Source organism: Podarcis melisellensis (genome assembly GCF_964234715.1).
Source record: "Podarcis melisellensis genome assembly, chromosome: 7".
Lineage (NCBI taxonomy): Eukaryota > Metazoa > Chordata > Lepidosauria > Squamata > Lacertidae > Podarcis > Podarcis melisellensis.
Genome location: NC_138539.1, coordinates 44532848 through 44548799, shown reverse-complemented (window position 1 = coordinate 44548799; position 15952 = coordinate 44532848). Strand labels below are relative to the sequence as shown.

At 40.0% G+C, this 15952-nt stretch overlaps 1 protein-coding gene across 1 annotated transcript in view; it reads left to right on the top strand.

Annotated features, from left to right (window-relative positions):
* TTC39C (tetratricopeptide repeat domain 39C) overlaps window positions 1-15105 on the top strand; it is a 41275-nt gene extending 26170 nt beyond the window's left edge. The window contains exons 6-14 of the mRNA XM_081919185.1: window positions 541-709; window positions 1743-1836; window positions 2715-2822; window positions 3357-3466; window positions 5602-5725; window positions 8179-8276; window positions 8499-8603; window positions 10539-10577; window positions 10867-15105. Coding sequence (XP_081775311.1) covers window positions 541-709; window positions 1743-1836; window positions 2715-2822; window positions 3357-3466; window positions 5602-5725; window positions 8179-8276; window positions 8499-8603; window positions 10539-10577; window positions 10867-10956 — 937 coding nt within the window. The 3' untranslated portion in view covers window positions 10957-15105. The remainder of the gene's footprint in view (window positions 1-540; window positions 710-1742; window positions 1837-2714; window positions 2823-3356; window positions 3467-5601; window positions 5726-8178; window positions 8277-8498; window positions 8604-10538; window positions 10578-10866) is intronic.
* Window positions 15106-15952: the final 847 nt, after the last annotated feature.

The following is a 15952-nucleotide window of genomic DNA, read 5'->3' as shown; positions in this document are numbered from 1 at the left end:
GCATGCTGAGGGCTACCTCTTCCTCTGAAATGAAAGCCCCATAATGCAGGGGTGCTGAGCTGTTTCCTTCTTGTAGTATAGTGTTAATTACATGTTGTGCGCACAAGTGGTCTTCGACTGGAGCCCTAGACATCTCTGGCACAGCTGGAGGAATAAGTTGGGCATAGCCTGAGGTGTTCTGAATCTTTTACTGTAGCTGATTGTGTGGTGAATTGCAAACTGGTTTTAAGTATGTAGCTGGGTGGAGGGAATGTTTGCTTGTTCTGTTGCATAATGAATGACAACACAAATGCACACTTTTCTGTCCTACCCTGTGTGTGTGATGCTGTAGGATTGTGACCTTGCTTAGAAGCATAAAAAGACAACCCCCCTTACTAAAGGCAATGTCTCCTCTTGCTGTGATTAAGGTTTAAATTAAGGTATTGGCATAATGTTGGCCTGGCACAGAAGAGAGAGAGAGAAAGAAAATGTTTTGTCAGTATCTCCTCATTACAGAACCAGCTAGCGTCATGATTTTTGTGTGTGTGCGTGTCTTTTCAGATTAGCCTTGCTGTGGTACCACACTGTGGTTCGTCCTTTTTTTGCTTTGGATGGCAGTGACACCAAAGCAGGATTGCAAGAGGCTAAAGACATTCTCCAGAAAAAAGAAGCTGCTTATCCAAACTCGTCTCTCTTTATGTTCTTCAAGGGAAGAATACAGCGTCTAGAGGTACTGATAGACTTCTCTGTATGACTGTAATTTTGCAAGATTTGTTGAGTCAAAACCATTTCAATAACAGAGTGTCAATGCAGTCGGCCTATCCATAATATAGTCAAGAGGACAGGGATTGGGGGAGTGTTCTATCTAGCATGAAACATGGCACCCTGGACTCTTAAAAAAAGAAAAATAAACTGAAAAGCAAGTTTCTAGAGGTCATGGGTGCGGAAAATATCTCCAAAATGTGTTGGCAGTTATAGATGTCAAAACAGAGGTTTTCCTTTGGCAAAAGGGTGACATTTTTCATATCTGGCTGCTGCTCCGTTGGTAGCATTAATTCCTGTCAATCCAGTGTCTTCCTGACCCCTTGTGGGAGAAGAAGTGAACTGTTCTGAAATTGTACATGGCTAGCTAAAATGGTGGCAGCACAACAGTGGCCTTATTCATGTGCAGTGTTAAACCATACTTCAACCATGGTTTAATGAGAACCAGAGTCTGCCAGTGAAAGCTCCTCATTTGTGCCTGCTTTGCTCTTACTCAGTTCCTGTTTTTGCCATGCCAGGAGGAAGAAAAACAGGAGGCTGGGCTTAGTATTATGTGTAAACCAGTGCTTGTGGTTTGTTTCTCTCTAAACAAAGCAACAAACAAACTCTTTGGAGAGAAACGAACCAACAAACCTTTGTTACAGCTATTGGTTAATGAGAGGAGAACTTAACCTGGTTCATATGGCATACTAAGTTGAACCTTGGCTTAACTCAGTACATTGCAGCAGCTAAAATGACCAGGGAACAGCAGAGTTGCCGTCAGCTCCTGTCCAGCAGACCATACCTTTGTGTAATCTTGCTAAGCCAAGTTAGTGTGTCCTGGGAACCAGGCCTGATTTGAGTAGCCAGCTGATGTTTGGGCTGCAGGCTTGCAGTAAAATCACACCAGACCATCCTCGCTTCCAAACTCTGCTGGAGGACTTGGAATTGTAATGATTACAACTGGTATTTATTCATATTTGCATTTTGATAATAGTATTTCTCTCTCTCTCTCTTCTTAGTGTCAAATCAACAGTGCCTTGACCTCCTTTCATACTGCTTTGGAACTGGCAATTGATCAGAGAGAGATTCAGCATGTCTGTCTATATGAAATTGGTATATAATAATACTAACGTATTTTCTTATTGCTACTGTGTTTAATCACTGCTACTAGTGCTTGAATGAGCAATATTGAGTTGTGTTAGTAAATTAAATAATCATGATCATTTGTTGGTCAACAGACAAAGGGGAAAATTAAGTTTACCACACTTAATTGTCCATTGATGCATATGGGTTACTTGAGCTACATGCTCATTGCCTTTATTAACACACACCTAAAAAGTTTCATTGATAATGTTCAACCTGTGACTGTGGAGTGAATGCAGGTCTTGCTTACTGTCAAGAAAGTGCAGCATTAGTAAACCAAAAGTAAACCTCTTCTCCCCACATACACACACATTTTGAAAGCATGTTAAGAGCTGTGTTTACACTTCAGATTCTAGTTTTTATTCGGTGACTTCTTACAGAAGACTGTGTTTCAGATATAATTAAAGGCAGCATGGCTTCTAAAAGAAGACAAAGAATGCATTTTTTTTCACCCACTCTTTGAAACTGTAACATCTCCTAACCTTTGTGGACTTCCTTCAGACAGAAAACAAGCAGGTTTTATTTGAAGCAGTGTGATGGGCAACTTGCTGCCAGAAAAGCTGCCTGCTTACAGAAACTCCACTCCACTTCTACAGTGGCTGTTCACACCCAAGACGCTTGTGCTCTCATGTGCAGTGAGGGATCAGGACTCAGTCCTGCATCAGTGGCAGATTCTATTTTCTCCAGATATATTCATATTCTCTCTCTCTCTCTCTCTCTCTCTCTCTCTCTCACACACACACACACACACACACACACACACACACGTTTGTGTGTCTGTGTACTTATTCCGTGTATGAACCATTTCTTTTCAGTGTGTTTAAAAAATGTTTTGCTTGTTCTTACAGGCTGGTGCAGCATGATAGAAATGAACTTCAAGGATGCATTTGAATCCTTTGAGCGTCTTAAAAATGAATCAAGATGGTCCCAATGCTACTATGCCTATTTGACAGCAGGGAAGTATCATTACATGAATAGGAGTGTGTGTGTTGAATTTGTTGATCATTATATGGCAGTAGCGTATCTCTGCAAGAAAACTACCCACAACTTACATTTTTCCTTTTCTAGGTTATGTATTGTAAATAAACCTTAGATTTACAGCTTCACAAATCACAACATTAATGTAACAGTGGTGTGTATTTATATATTTTTATTTACTGTTAATTAGATGAAATGTGAGCATGCAATATTCTTCCTGCATGATAGCCTCTATCTGCATTTGTTTGTATCTCATTATTATTTATGTATGAAGCACCTAAGGTTTTCTAGGTGCTGTACAAATATCAAAAGCAACACAGAACCTGCCTGTAGGCTTATAATCTCATAGGTATCCTACATAAAGATGGAGCAAGGAAAGAAAAACAAGCAAATCAAGGCATCAGTTCGTCATTAAACATTTAAGAAATTTTATGAATATGTGGAATGGCAGCTGAAAATGTTTTATACCCTACGATAACTAGAATAAACTTTTGGTGTGTGCTTTATTACAGTGTGTCAAGGTGCCACCGGTGATGTGAATGGAGCTCAGAATGTGTTCAAAGAAGTCCAGAAGCTTTTTAAAAGAAAAAACAATCAAATTGAGCAGTTTTCGGTCAAAAAGGTCTGATGAGCATAGGCCGAGTTGATTTGATGGTGGTGGTGGTGGTGGTAGCAATCTAAGCTGAATCTTCTTTTAAAATATTTTCTGAACAATGCAGTTTAAATACTGATGTTTATTGACCCTTTTTAAAATAAGTATGTCAGGACCTGTCATGAGAAGCATGTGTGTTTCAGGCTGGGACACCTCCCCCCCCCCCCCCGGTTTGTACCCCTCTCAACTTAGGAAAAGGCCATGAGTTTCATGAGATCAGCGCTAGAGAATCATGCAATGCTGTGCTGGTTTGTACATTATTTTCTCCTTATGGAGAGAGTGCACATAATTTTAATGAGAATCTTAATTTTGCATGCTTCTTCTACCAGATACAGGAATACTTCTGTAAATGGAAACTGGTAGTGGAAGAATTCCACTGGAAAAGCTATACCATGTCTGTCTTAATGGGAAAGCAAAATAATATTATAGTGCATCTGACATTCTGAAGAGAAAAATAGATAATCAATTTTTTTGCTATGTTTGTGCCGTTTTCCTTGTTCAGTTACTGTGCTGTTAGTGTCTGTAGAATGATCCTATTAAGGTTAGTGCTGTAAGAACATTTTAAAATCTCTGGCATTTGTTTTATGTCTTGGCTTAAAGCAGTGTCAACAGCGTTCAAAACTCCCATTTTTCTAGGCACATTTTGCGACTGAGAATTTCATTAGCACAAACAATTTCTGAGCAGTACTGCACCTAAAATTTCTGATTTAAACTGCCGCTGCTGATGGTGTGGGAGGAGAAATTTTGCCTGCTCAACTTCCAAGAAATCACTGCAGCACCAGGCAAGCTGATAGGTTCTGCCTCTCAGCTGGCCTTACAGAAAGGCTGTGTTTTGAGGGACCCTCGAATATTAAGGGGGCAGGCAGGGGAAGCATGGCTTTGTGTTTTTTTGCAGTTTTCAGATGAGGACTAGACCATGTGAAAAATGAACATAAGATTTTAGCAGCAGTTCATTAATTTTCAGTTTTGTATTGTTATAAAAAAGTGTGCCTAGTCATTCTGTTGTGGCTAACATAACTTAGTCTAATGTGCCATTTAGCTCCTAGTTTTCATATCTCAGCTTCTACCACTGAGTGTCAAACAGTTTAAATTGCCAACAAGCGATCTGGAGAGAAAAAGGCTTCACTTCTTTTATCTGGTCCCTTTTCTTTCTCTCTCCTTTGTCCTCTCTTGCCCTTAAAAACTTTCCCATGTTTGTCCCCTTGCTTTGTTGATACCTGAGATAATACCAGGAGTTTAGATTCCTGGAGGCAGATCTAAATTAGAAGAGGGAGCTGTTGGGCAGTAACCCAAGTGTGTTGTTGACCTTAAAACCAGTACATTTCTGCTATGGGGGTGGCTTGGTCTGGGTGGACAGGTATGGTTGAATGAGGTGAAGGATCTAATAAGTGATATGCTATGGATCTCCCATGGGAGTCTGGGACTCGCCCACAAATTGCTTTTTTCTTAACTAATTGGAAAGAGTCCCTCATCCTCACAAGACAAGTTGTGACTCTTTATGATTAGGAATCTGATCCAGAAAGTAGGTACATGCAACATAAATGCTCTCCTTTGATGTGAGCTCAGAAATGCTTCGCAAAATTCTTAAGTTAAAGGGAAGTGCCTTTAACTTTAAATCTATGAGATCTGCATTGCGTGTATTAGTCTTTATATTTGTTAGTTACTTTGTACAAAAAAGTCTCAAAGCAATTTAACAACAGGGTTAAATGCCCAGCTGCACCATGGTCATGCGCAAAGATCAGCCTATCGTTATTCTGAGCTTTTCTGTACTAGAGGGGAATGTTTTGGAAGAGTGGGACTTAAAAATGTGCGCCCTGCGAGTCCCAAACAGTACTACAAAGTTCCTGTGCTAGACTGGCTGAAGACCCGAACAGCACACACTTTGTAGTGTTTAGGGGTACACTGGAGCATTATGTTGTGGCACATGATTCTTTACGCTGACATTTCAGTCTTTAGAGGTTTGCTGTTTTTCTGGCTGAATGTTAAAAATATCCTTCAGCTTGTCCAATTGTATAACTTTAAAGGTTGCATTTTGAAAACATGTTGAAAACTTCTTGCCCTTGGCTTAGAATGGAAATTAAAATAAACCATTTTATTGTTTTCAGGCAGATAGATTTAGGAAGCAGAAACCAACCAAGCAACTCTGTATACTGGCATCCATTGAAGTATTGTATTTATGGAAAGCTCTTCCAAACTGCTCCTTCCCAAACCTACAGCACATGAGTCAAGGTACAAGATGTGATGTCTGTTTCTTTTTATTGTTGTTTTCTGCACAAACTGTTTCTTTTACAAACCCTCACTTTTATGTCGCTAATACTTGCAGTTTGTGCCAATTTAAGGCAGAAACTCGCTTACTCATCTAATGATTGATACACTATAAACTCTTGGGCTTTGAATAATAAGCAGTTTGAAGTGGATAATAAACCAGATTGTGGAAATTTGAGTATTGTTCTCCCACCACCGATCAGAACATATTCTTGGCAGTAATGTGAGCCAAAATATAGTGCATGGTAGCTACTGGTTCAGTGTTGTGGTTTGCCATTGTTCCCTTTATTTCTGATGTTCAGGCTGTGAGTACCAGTGCTCACGCAGCTTCCCAAGAGAGAGCTATCAATAGATGCAGGAGTCCAAGGTGATGGGAAGGGGCACACTGAGGCAGGTAGCCACTGCCCATCCAGCTTATGCCACCCCCTCTCCTCTCACTAACTCCCCTCTGTGCACAGCAAAGATTACTTGATATTACATAGATAGGGTTGGCTGTTAGTTGCCCAGTCTGCATCTTCATATCTCGCAACTGGTTTCTGAAACAATCTGGTCCTAAACTCTTAGCACATTAAAGGTCAGAACCAGCAGTGTAAATAAAGCCCTGAAACAGATGGGCAACCAGTAGGGATGGTATAAGACCCAGTCTTCCAGTACCTGATGACAACTGGTAGAAGTTTCCTGAATGTCTAAAGGGAACCCCACATTGTCACGACCTATTCACTTCGAAATTAGGGCATGAATAACTGATGCCAGATCTGTCATCTTTAGGAAGTAGAGACAGGCACAGATGACAAATAGTCTTTGCTATCTACTCATGTTTTGCCTTAATTTGAAGCACGCTTTGTTAGACTGGATTTCTGAAGATAAAAAAACATATTGCTTCAAAAGAAAAAGAAAACTATACAGCATTCCTATACAGATGCCTTGTCATGCATCTCTTTAACAGAGTTCTTTAGTGCCAAGGCTAATCTTAGTGGTGATGTCATTTGTCTCGGGTTGCTGAAGAAGCTATAAGCCTTAGGATGGAAGAGATTCATATTCAAAATGGCAGCTGGCACTCGCTGTGAGCAATTTAGACAAGACTTAAAACACGTTTCTGTATATAAACAGTATATAGCTTCTCAAGGCCTTCTTCTGACTTTTATGACTGTACTTTAGGCCTTGGGAAATTGGCTTTAGGGTTGGAAAAGCCATCCAGGGGTAAAGGCAGCAACTTGAACATATTTCCAGAAGTTCATTTTTCTGTGCCATTTGACTCATACAGAATACAAGGCCGGAAAGCTTGACCTTCCATGGTGTGTGTACACTTCTGTGTCCAACATGTTCCTCCCTGGTTCATGCAAATACAGTCATACCTCAGGTTACAGATGCTTCAGGTTGTGTTTTTTTGGGTTACGAATGCGCCGAAACCCGGAAGTGCCGGAAAAGGTTACTTCCGGATTTCGACGGTCACACATGTGCAGAAGCGCTAAATTGCGCTTTGCGCATGTGCAGAAGTGCCAAATTGCAACCCGTGCGTGCATACACGCGGCACTGCGGGTTGCGAACGTGCTTCCCGCACGGATCATATTTGCAAGCTGAGCGTCCACTGTGAAGGATTTATAACGCTTTACATTATTCGTTTTTTATTGGTAACTTCACAAACTTTTCGTTGCTCCTTTGTTTCTTAACCAATTCTTAGTCAACATAAATTTGCCGCTTCTTTAAACACATTTGGCATTTCCTCTAGCATAAACATAAATGAAAATATTTGTGCAATAGAACAGTATGTTTCAAAGCTATTATAAACACTTTTGGTGTTGGTTGAACTATGAGCCAATTCATATATGGTTTCACCTGGCTCTCCTGCCTATTTGAATGGCCATGCTGAAGGTTTAGGGTCAATCCATCCCCCTAGCTGGCACCGGTGGGGCTTGATGGAGCTATGCAGCCACTGCTGCTTCCACAGCCCAGATCGGACCCATTGCCATCATGCATGAGTAGTAGAGTTGGCACCAGATCCATCTGGTGGCTGATGACTGAAAGGGGAGAATATTAGCATTTTTTTGTCCAGATGTTGATTGGACTAAAAAGTCTAAAGTGAAGACAGAAGATTAGGGGATAGGTTTAAAGCAGCCTTCCTCAATCATTTGCCTGCCAGATGTTTTGGACTACAACCCCTATCATCCCTGTCCACTGGCTGATGAGATTTTGAAGTCCCAAACTTATCTGTAGAGAAGCAACTTGGGGAAGATTGGTTTTAAAGCTTTTTAAGCAGCTTTCTGTATCTAATTCATTTTTGTTATAATTACGTTGGGTTTCTTGTATACTGCTTAAAGGCAATCGTAATAAAATTGTGTACAAATTGTTGAACTAAATTTAATTTTTTTTATATAGTTTAAAAACTAAATGCTTCAACCTTTTCTTTTCTGATAAAGCTTGCCATGAAATTGATGATTCCACTGTTGTTGGTTTAAAGAACTTGCTACTTGGGGCCATACACAAATGCTTAGGAAATGCTGAAGATGCTGTTCAGGTATGTTCCTCTTCTAAAGTCCCTGAACTCCTAACAGCTAGGGAGTTCTTCCACGTTTATTTTTGATTTGATGCATTAACTGGTTCCGAAGCTAACTGGCAAATCAGCAGGCCCTGCAGGTGAAGATAGTTGTGAGATCTGAGAATGTGTTGTCCAGTGTGAAGGTTTCTTTTGTTCTTTGAAATGTCACTGTGTGTTGAATGTGTCAATTTTGTTTTACAGTTCTTTCAACGAGCCCTTAAAGATGAACTGTGCCGCCAAAACAATTTATATATCCAACCCTATGCTTGCTATGAACTTGGCTGTCTCTTGTTAGAAGACCCACAGGTAAACAGTACAGCATACTTTGGAACTGTCTGATATTTGGTGTGACGTTACTGCTTCAAAAGAGAAGTAGAGGAAGGTTGCAAGCAATCTGGAATGTGCATTTTCTCTTTTTGGCCTTTCTTAAAGGTGTTATTTTTAACACATGTTCCTGTGTTCTGGGAAGTTGTATTAATATTATCCTACCAGTTTACTGATTGCCTAACATAATTGCATCAAGTTTACCAGCAATTTATTGATATGGCTCTTGCATTTAATCAGTGCAATAAAATCAATGGTCCATTTGAAATGTCTATTTATTCAGTCACTGCAGCATTGTTGGTGAAAAATGTTGTGAAATGTTATTGCATTGGTAGTACAGGTGATATTCTCAGATGGAGTCAAATGAATTGCATATGGCATTTCAACATATGATCTAGCTCAGGGGTGGAAAACCTTTTCAGCCTGGCGGGCTACTTCCTGAACTCCATCATCCCCAGCCACTCTGATGTTGGTCACATGACATCAGCATGGTGTCAGGTGACCTGTTTCCCCCTTTGCAATGAGGCTTGAGTTCAAGTATCACAATAAAAGGTTAAAGAATACTGCATGAGAAGATATCTAAATTGTGTTGCTGGTCTGTATACATGTAGCATTAGCATGTCAGGGACCTGTAGTTGATGCTATGCCAGCATGGTAGGTAGAGCCTAGTGGTCAAATTTTTAAAATTACATTGGCTACATTGAACCCTTTTTAGGTAAGGGTTCTCCGCCTCCCCTTTCTTTTGCATGCTCAGCATTACTCTTAAACCAGGCATTAGCTGGCTACGAATGTGGCTTGGAGTATCTCTTCCTACCCCTACCTCTCCAGCACTACCCCTACCTCTCCAGCACATTTAGGGTGAAGTGGGAGAGCGGTGGTTAGCATCATGGATGAGATTAGGAGGGAAGGGAAGAGCATTGGTACAGGTAAAGAGAGTGAGGAATGGGTGGCTTGCTGGGTTGCTTAAGCCCTTTTCCAGTAGGGAACACTCTTGAGTAGTCCAAGCATTATTGACTCCCAACTGTGCGTGGCAAAACTTGTGAAGCTAGTAAGAGCGTAAAGATCTAGGCATGTAAAAATTAGAGATCTTCGTACTCTTTCTCTTCATGCTTCATACACTCAGCCGCCCACACTTCTCTTCATTGCCATATTTAAAGAGAAGGTCTTAAAATAGCTTTTAATTGATGCTTTTCAGACCTGCCTCTTAATTGCTCTCCAGCAAGACCATGGAAAGGCGGCACGAGCTTGTTTTGAACATGAAAAACAGAGATCCAGTATTTCATATTTGCCTTTTATTTGGATCCTTGTATGAAGAGGAGGAGATATTCAAGGGCTATGCCCCATTTTTGTATACTTAAAAACACACAATGCATGTGGAAGATGGCCTACGAGGTTTACTGCTTTCTAGAAGGAGATTTGTGGGGGTGGAGTCACGTTGCACAAGCAGAAATCCTTGTGCTAATGGGACTCATTAATTGAATATCGCCCACTGTGTGTGCAAATTTGTTCTTCTTTTTAATGTGGAGAGACAGCTGCCAGTTATTTTGAGATAACTAAAAACTTATTGAGTGACGTTATTTATTAAAATTACGTTTCTAATTTCCGGTAGTTGGCATTTTGCTAGCCAAACTCATTATTAGAACTTGAATTCTCATTAGACCAGTTAAAGAGGGACATTCAGTGGTGACTAACCAGACCATAGAACAAGTTTCCACTGGTGCAACAAGACATCCTCTCCTCTCCCCTGCCTACCCCCCAATTTTTCACTGTAGGGTTTGGAAAACCTCCAGAGCAGATTTAAGCAGAGAGTGAAGAAATGAAGAAAGTCCCATAATGTGCCATTGTCTGTCTCCCAAAGTATTATTTTCTTGCATTTGCACACAAATTTCAAAAATGACATTTTGCTTCCTCCTGCAGACAGTACCAAGAGGCAAAGCATTACTGCTTCAGGCAAAGGTAAAAAAAAAAGTAAATTAATTGAGCATTGTTATTATTATACAGATGGGGCGTCCTTTCCTTCATGATATAACCTGGCTGGACTTGGAGGGTGGCATTGCTAATAGTAATTGTGGGATGTGAATGGAAACCTCTTATCCTTCCCAGCCTGCATTGCCATTGAGGGTATTGAGCTATGCCCTATAAACAAATAAATGCCATATTCTGTCCTGTGTAGAAGTCACCATGTTTTTTGGTAAACCTGAGTGAGTTAGGCTAATGTATTCGTTTGTTTGCTTTTTCATTGCAGGAGGAATTCACAGGGTATGATTTTGAGAACAGATTGCATGTCCGCATACATGCAGCGTTAGCCTCTCTAAAAGAAGTGGTCCCCCAGTGATGGGCAGCACGCCTCGACTCTTTCTTCTCCCTGTTTCTGCACTCAGAGCAAAACTGTTAGGAGGACCAGCTTCTCTACTGAAAACAACCACCAGTGCCAGAGACACTTTTTCCACGACATCTAGAGTTGGTGGCAGAAAAACATTACCATCTTCAATGGTTAAGGACAAAATTAGCCAAAAAATATTAAGTGTCCTAGGGCCTAATCCAGTAGCAATTTCTCTTGCACAAGTCCTAATTGAGTGAGTGGGAGCTAGAAGTTGCCTAACTCCTGGGATAGATATGTGAAGGCCTGGGGCGATGGGGACTGGAAAATTGGGTTAGGTCGTGGAGAGGCAGTTGTTACTCAATTATTCAAGCCCCTACATCCCACTTGTCTTCATATCTCTACTCTGGGATTCTGTGGGATTTGTGCTAGAGGACTTCTCCAGGTTTGGAAGCCTTTGCTTTTGAGGTGTGTCTTTTTTGTTTGTTCTTAGACAAGTGGAACATATTTAGCTTGTGATTGTACAAATGAGCCTATAATAAGCACACTTTGACTTCTATAACAACATTGGCTCAGTTTCTGCAAAAAGCTTTTTTCTCTCATTTTGGATAGGTTTATTTGTTCTTTTGAAGAGGGATACCAACTGTTTCTTGAAACAGTACTGTGTAATTAATTGTTTGAAACTGTAAATAGGCAGAAATAGATATTATTTTATTCAGAGGCCAACAAAAACAGAGCGAGCCTGGAAAGAATCAAGCCTGGCTCACTCACAGCACAGCAAACCTGCTCATTTAAGTTATATTGATCATCCAAATGCATGTGTAACAGAGCCTACCCCTATATTTATGTTAAATTGTGTGAAGATTTAGAAACTTCTATTTTTCAGCCAAATGTTTATTTTTAAACCCTTAATAATTGTGTTACAGACATTTTTTATCTGTTTTAAATGGTACTGTTGCCTACTAGCTTTGCTGTTAACAAGGTGTTTACAAATTATCACTCATATGTTAAATATAATGGGACTTGCCATGTGGCAGTCCAGACCTATGATGTCACTTATCTTTATTCCAGTTTGTTTTAGTGTTTTATTTTTAACAAGTAAGTGTTTTTTAAAAAAATCAAAAACAACTCAAACGCCAATTTTTGGAATAGCAGTTTTCCTAAATACTTGGGAATTGTGTAACTTTATAGAACTGAAGTACCATTTTCTTTCAAAGTGGTTAGAGCCTTGCTTTTACTCCTGGTATCTAGCTATAAACATTTATTCTGGCACACTCTGAAAAATGCTTACATTGTTTATACTTTACCTGACTGACTGGCTCCAACACTTTCTTGGCATATGGAGAGTACAAATTTGTTGGCCCTGATTCAGACCTTGCCATGCTTCTAGTGAACACGTGGAGTTAAATATAAGCAGGGGACTCCACATTTCACCTCCAGCTCTCGCTGATACTCCGTGTGGTGCAGTGCATATAGAGCATTCCCCAACCTGCATAGGCCTGCTTCCCAAACTGCCAAGTATTGACTGGAGCTGTGGGTCAGATTGCCCTACTCTCCCTTTGGCCAGTAAAAAGCACTTCACGACAGCTGAACCTGCTGCCTTCTAAAAGAGAAGTTGAATGTTTAAGAGATGTAACTACACCTTTACTTTTTAGTAACACTATATGCTGTGAATATATCTTTATTATTATCATTATTTATTTCTTTGGAGGAGTCCCATTTCTCAATGGATTGACAGCTTATCTGCTTTGGTTTCATTTTGTAGACATGGGATGTTTGCTCTTTAGTTTGCTTTAAATGGCAGGATTTGCCATTCTGTTTCTTGGCTTGGAGATTTAAAAAAACCACAAACCTGTTGGGATCCTTGCAGTAAATTCCTTGGAAGGGCAAGGGGATTGGGAAATTAGCAGTGCTCAAGAAATAGACTGCAGTTGCCTTACAACAAGATGGTTTCACCCTTGGTGGTCACACAGAGAGTCAATGGGTATCAAACACAGCAGCAGCATCCTCATCCCTGCATGGTCATGGGATCGGAGGATAAGCTTTCAATGTTGAGCTCATGAAACAGGAGCAGCCATCCTACAGCTACAAAATTTAACAAAACTTAAAACACGTAGTGGGTTGGGAGCTATATGCCTGTGTGAAAGCATTTTTGACCCCTGATTGCTTATGACTTTCACACACACACACACAATTTTTCTGCTAGTTTTTTTTTTTAATTGGTGCAAGCACTTTACCTTATCTGCAGGTTTTTCTTTAGACACGAATTGGTAAGTTAAACTAGCTCAGCATCTTAGACTCTTGTAGAAGTTAACTGTTTTAAGTACACCTGTGCCAGCTTACATGACTTGAGGATTACACACCAATAAATGCCTGAGCAAGGCTATTAAAGTTAGAAGACTTTTGCACTGGCATGATGGGTTCATAGGAGGGGCTCCTCACAAGTGTCTAGATGATAAATAAAACAGTAGTGACCTGACCATGGGCCTATTGCTGTCGCCAGGTCTGTTTTGAGATGTGCTAATCCTGCAAGCAAAGTAATCTTGCCTTGTATGTTGACAGCAGCTCAGTGCCATCCATGTATTTCCCCCACTCCCACCCCTCTCGTGCACACATAGAAGAAACCTCTATCTTGTAAATGTCAAAGGTATTTTTATATTAGATTATGCCAGTGATGAGAATAATCTCAGCTGTATTTTATGTAACTGGAATAAGTTTTTATACTTTATAGCTCGGAGGCATGGTCTAATAGCAATAACAGAGTAAGCATCTCATTGGTTTAATATATATATATATTATTAAGAATTTACCAGGTCTGGTATATTTTTGTTGTTGTTGATACCTTATCGCATTATGACGTCCTTCAAGTGAATAACTTGAATTTTTACATGTCACTTTAGATTGTTTACTTTGGTGTGCTATAAATGTCTTTAATTTGCAGAACTTGTACTTTAAAAAATATTTCTGCTGAGTAAAATTAAGAACAAGATTTGAGGGTTTCCCTTCTTTGTAATTACCCTTCAGTTAAGTAGCCTTCTAGTGATAAATATGCATAGTTTTTCAAGGATACGTGGATGTTTATCAAAGTGAATGGTGTAACTTATGGCCAAATTTGATGTGGTGCAGGAGACATGTGGAGGGTTTCCCAATAGTTTTGTTTAATGCAGTTGCAAGGGCATTCATTTGATCAGAGTTGGAAGGAGGGTGGTGCTTAACCACCTACTGAGCAATACACGCAAGCACTTGAGAGAATAAATACTAGGGCCTGTTACCTTTTTCCATTCTGGGCAGCAGGAATTTTGATGAGAGAAAGGATTGAATTCCCCTTCTGCTCTATTCAAATTAGGGTCATATCTAGGCTGGGTCTTTAGGCCTAGTTCTCTGAGGTGGTAGGCCTGTGCTTGGCTTCTTTCAAGAAAATCTGAGGAAGTGAGCTCACAGGATTAAATGTTCCTCTGTATTTGACAACCACAACACCTCCACATAGAAGACTAGCTTCTCAGGAAAAGAAGTTTCTAACCTAGAATCCTTCTTCCTAACACCTAGTTTTCCGTGTACAGCTCAGATTGGTTTATCACCTCAGTGAGAACAAAGGCTGAAATGTTCTGGGCTGCCACCGGAACCTGAATGTTTGTTCTTCATGTTTTAGTTTCTCCAGGTTTTGCAGACTGAGTACTTCTACCATATTCAGCTCAGAACTGATTCATACTTGCATAGAAATATCAGCATACAGAATACATGTGCAGATGTTGGTTGGATGCTGAGCATGCACTTAAAATTGCTGGTTTTCCCTAAATATACCTGGTTACAAGGGTGTGTGATTCTTTCCTTTTAGTTTCCCGTGTCTACTGTAGGGAAACCCAGCTGTTTAATAGTACTCATGCCATTCAGTTGATGCACTGCCCATGTCTTGTGTAAGCATAATTCAACCTATGAAATGGGTCTCAGTTGTGGCTTGGACAACAGTATTCCATGTGTGCTGCAAAGACATGTTTTCCATGCAAAATCTGTACTTGTTTACCATTTTTAAAAAATGTTTTCCTTAAAAGATGTATTCACTCCCCCGCCCCCCGGAGCCAAACACTTTATGTTCTGCCACTAAACTTTCAATGCTTGTTTCTTATATTTACCACATTGGTTCTTAAATAAAATCTGTAGAACATTTTCCTGACTTGACCTCTGTTTTTTAAATGCCATCCTGTTGTATCCCTCAGCACCTGCATAGATTACATCAGCGGCTTAGCCAGGAGGGTTGCTTGATCAAACAAATGTGAAAGGGACAATTGTTGCACAGCAAATAACAGCAGAGTTAATGCAATACAGGAGCAATTAATTAAATTGAACAAACTGTGGAAATCAAAAGAAAATTTATATTGAGTTAATTTTTTGGCTAGCCTAGCTCAGAGGAAATGGAGTGTGCTGGGCTTATAATATGATACAATAATATTTATCAATGAAATTGTACATTTTCACATCCCTCACTTGTGAACCATTGCATTGAAAACTGGTTCCCTTCTTTTTCTATTGGAGTGCCAAGACTGCCACAATTAGACTGGAAGCTTTGTAGCATAAGTCACACTCACAATAATTCATTCAGCATAACTTGGATAAATTTTACATGGTATGAACTGGGTATGATTTACATTTGGAAGGTATTTCACTCTAGATTAAGTTGCTTGGAGGCCTTGGAGTTTGTTTTGTGAGCTGAATTGTGCCACAGGTTGATCTGTGTTGGGCAAGTGGGTGAATGGTCTTTGTGTGCTGGGTTACGTTTAGATGGCCTTCAATCTCTTCCAGTGTAATGGTTGCATAAAATCCATTAGACCATGCACAATGTTCGCTACTTCAGTTTGAGAATTTTTCAAAAATCACTTTGTTTAGGTATTCAAGGTGGTGGTCATACAAGGTTGTATACGGTTTAATCTGTAGTACCAACCTGCAGATAGTTCAGTGCTTTCAAGCCTTAGCTCAAACATAAGATAGGGAAATACCTGAATAGATCCCAGCATTT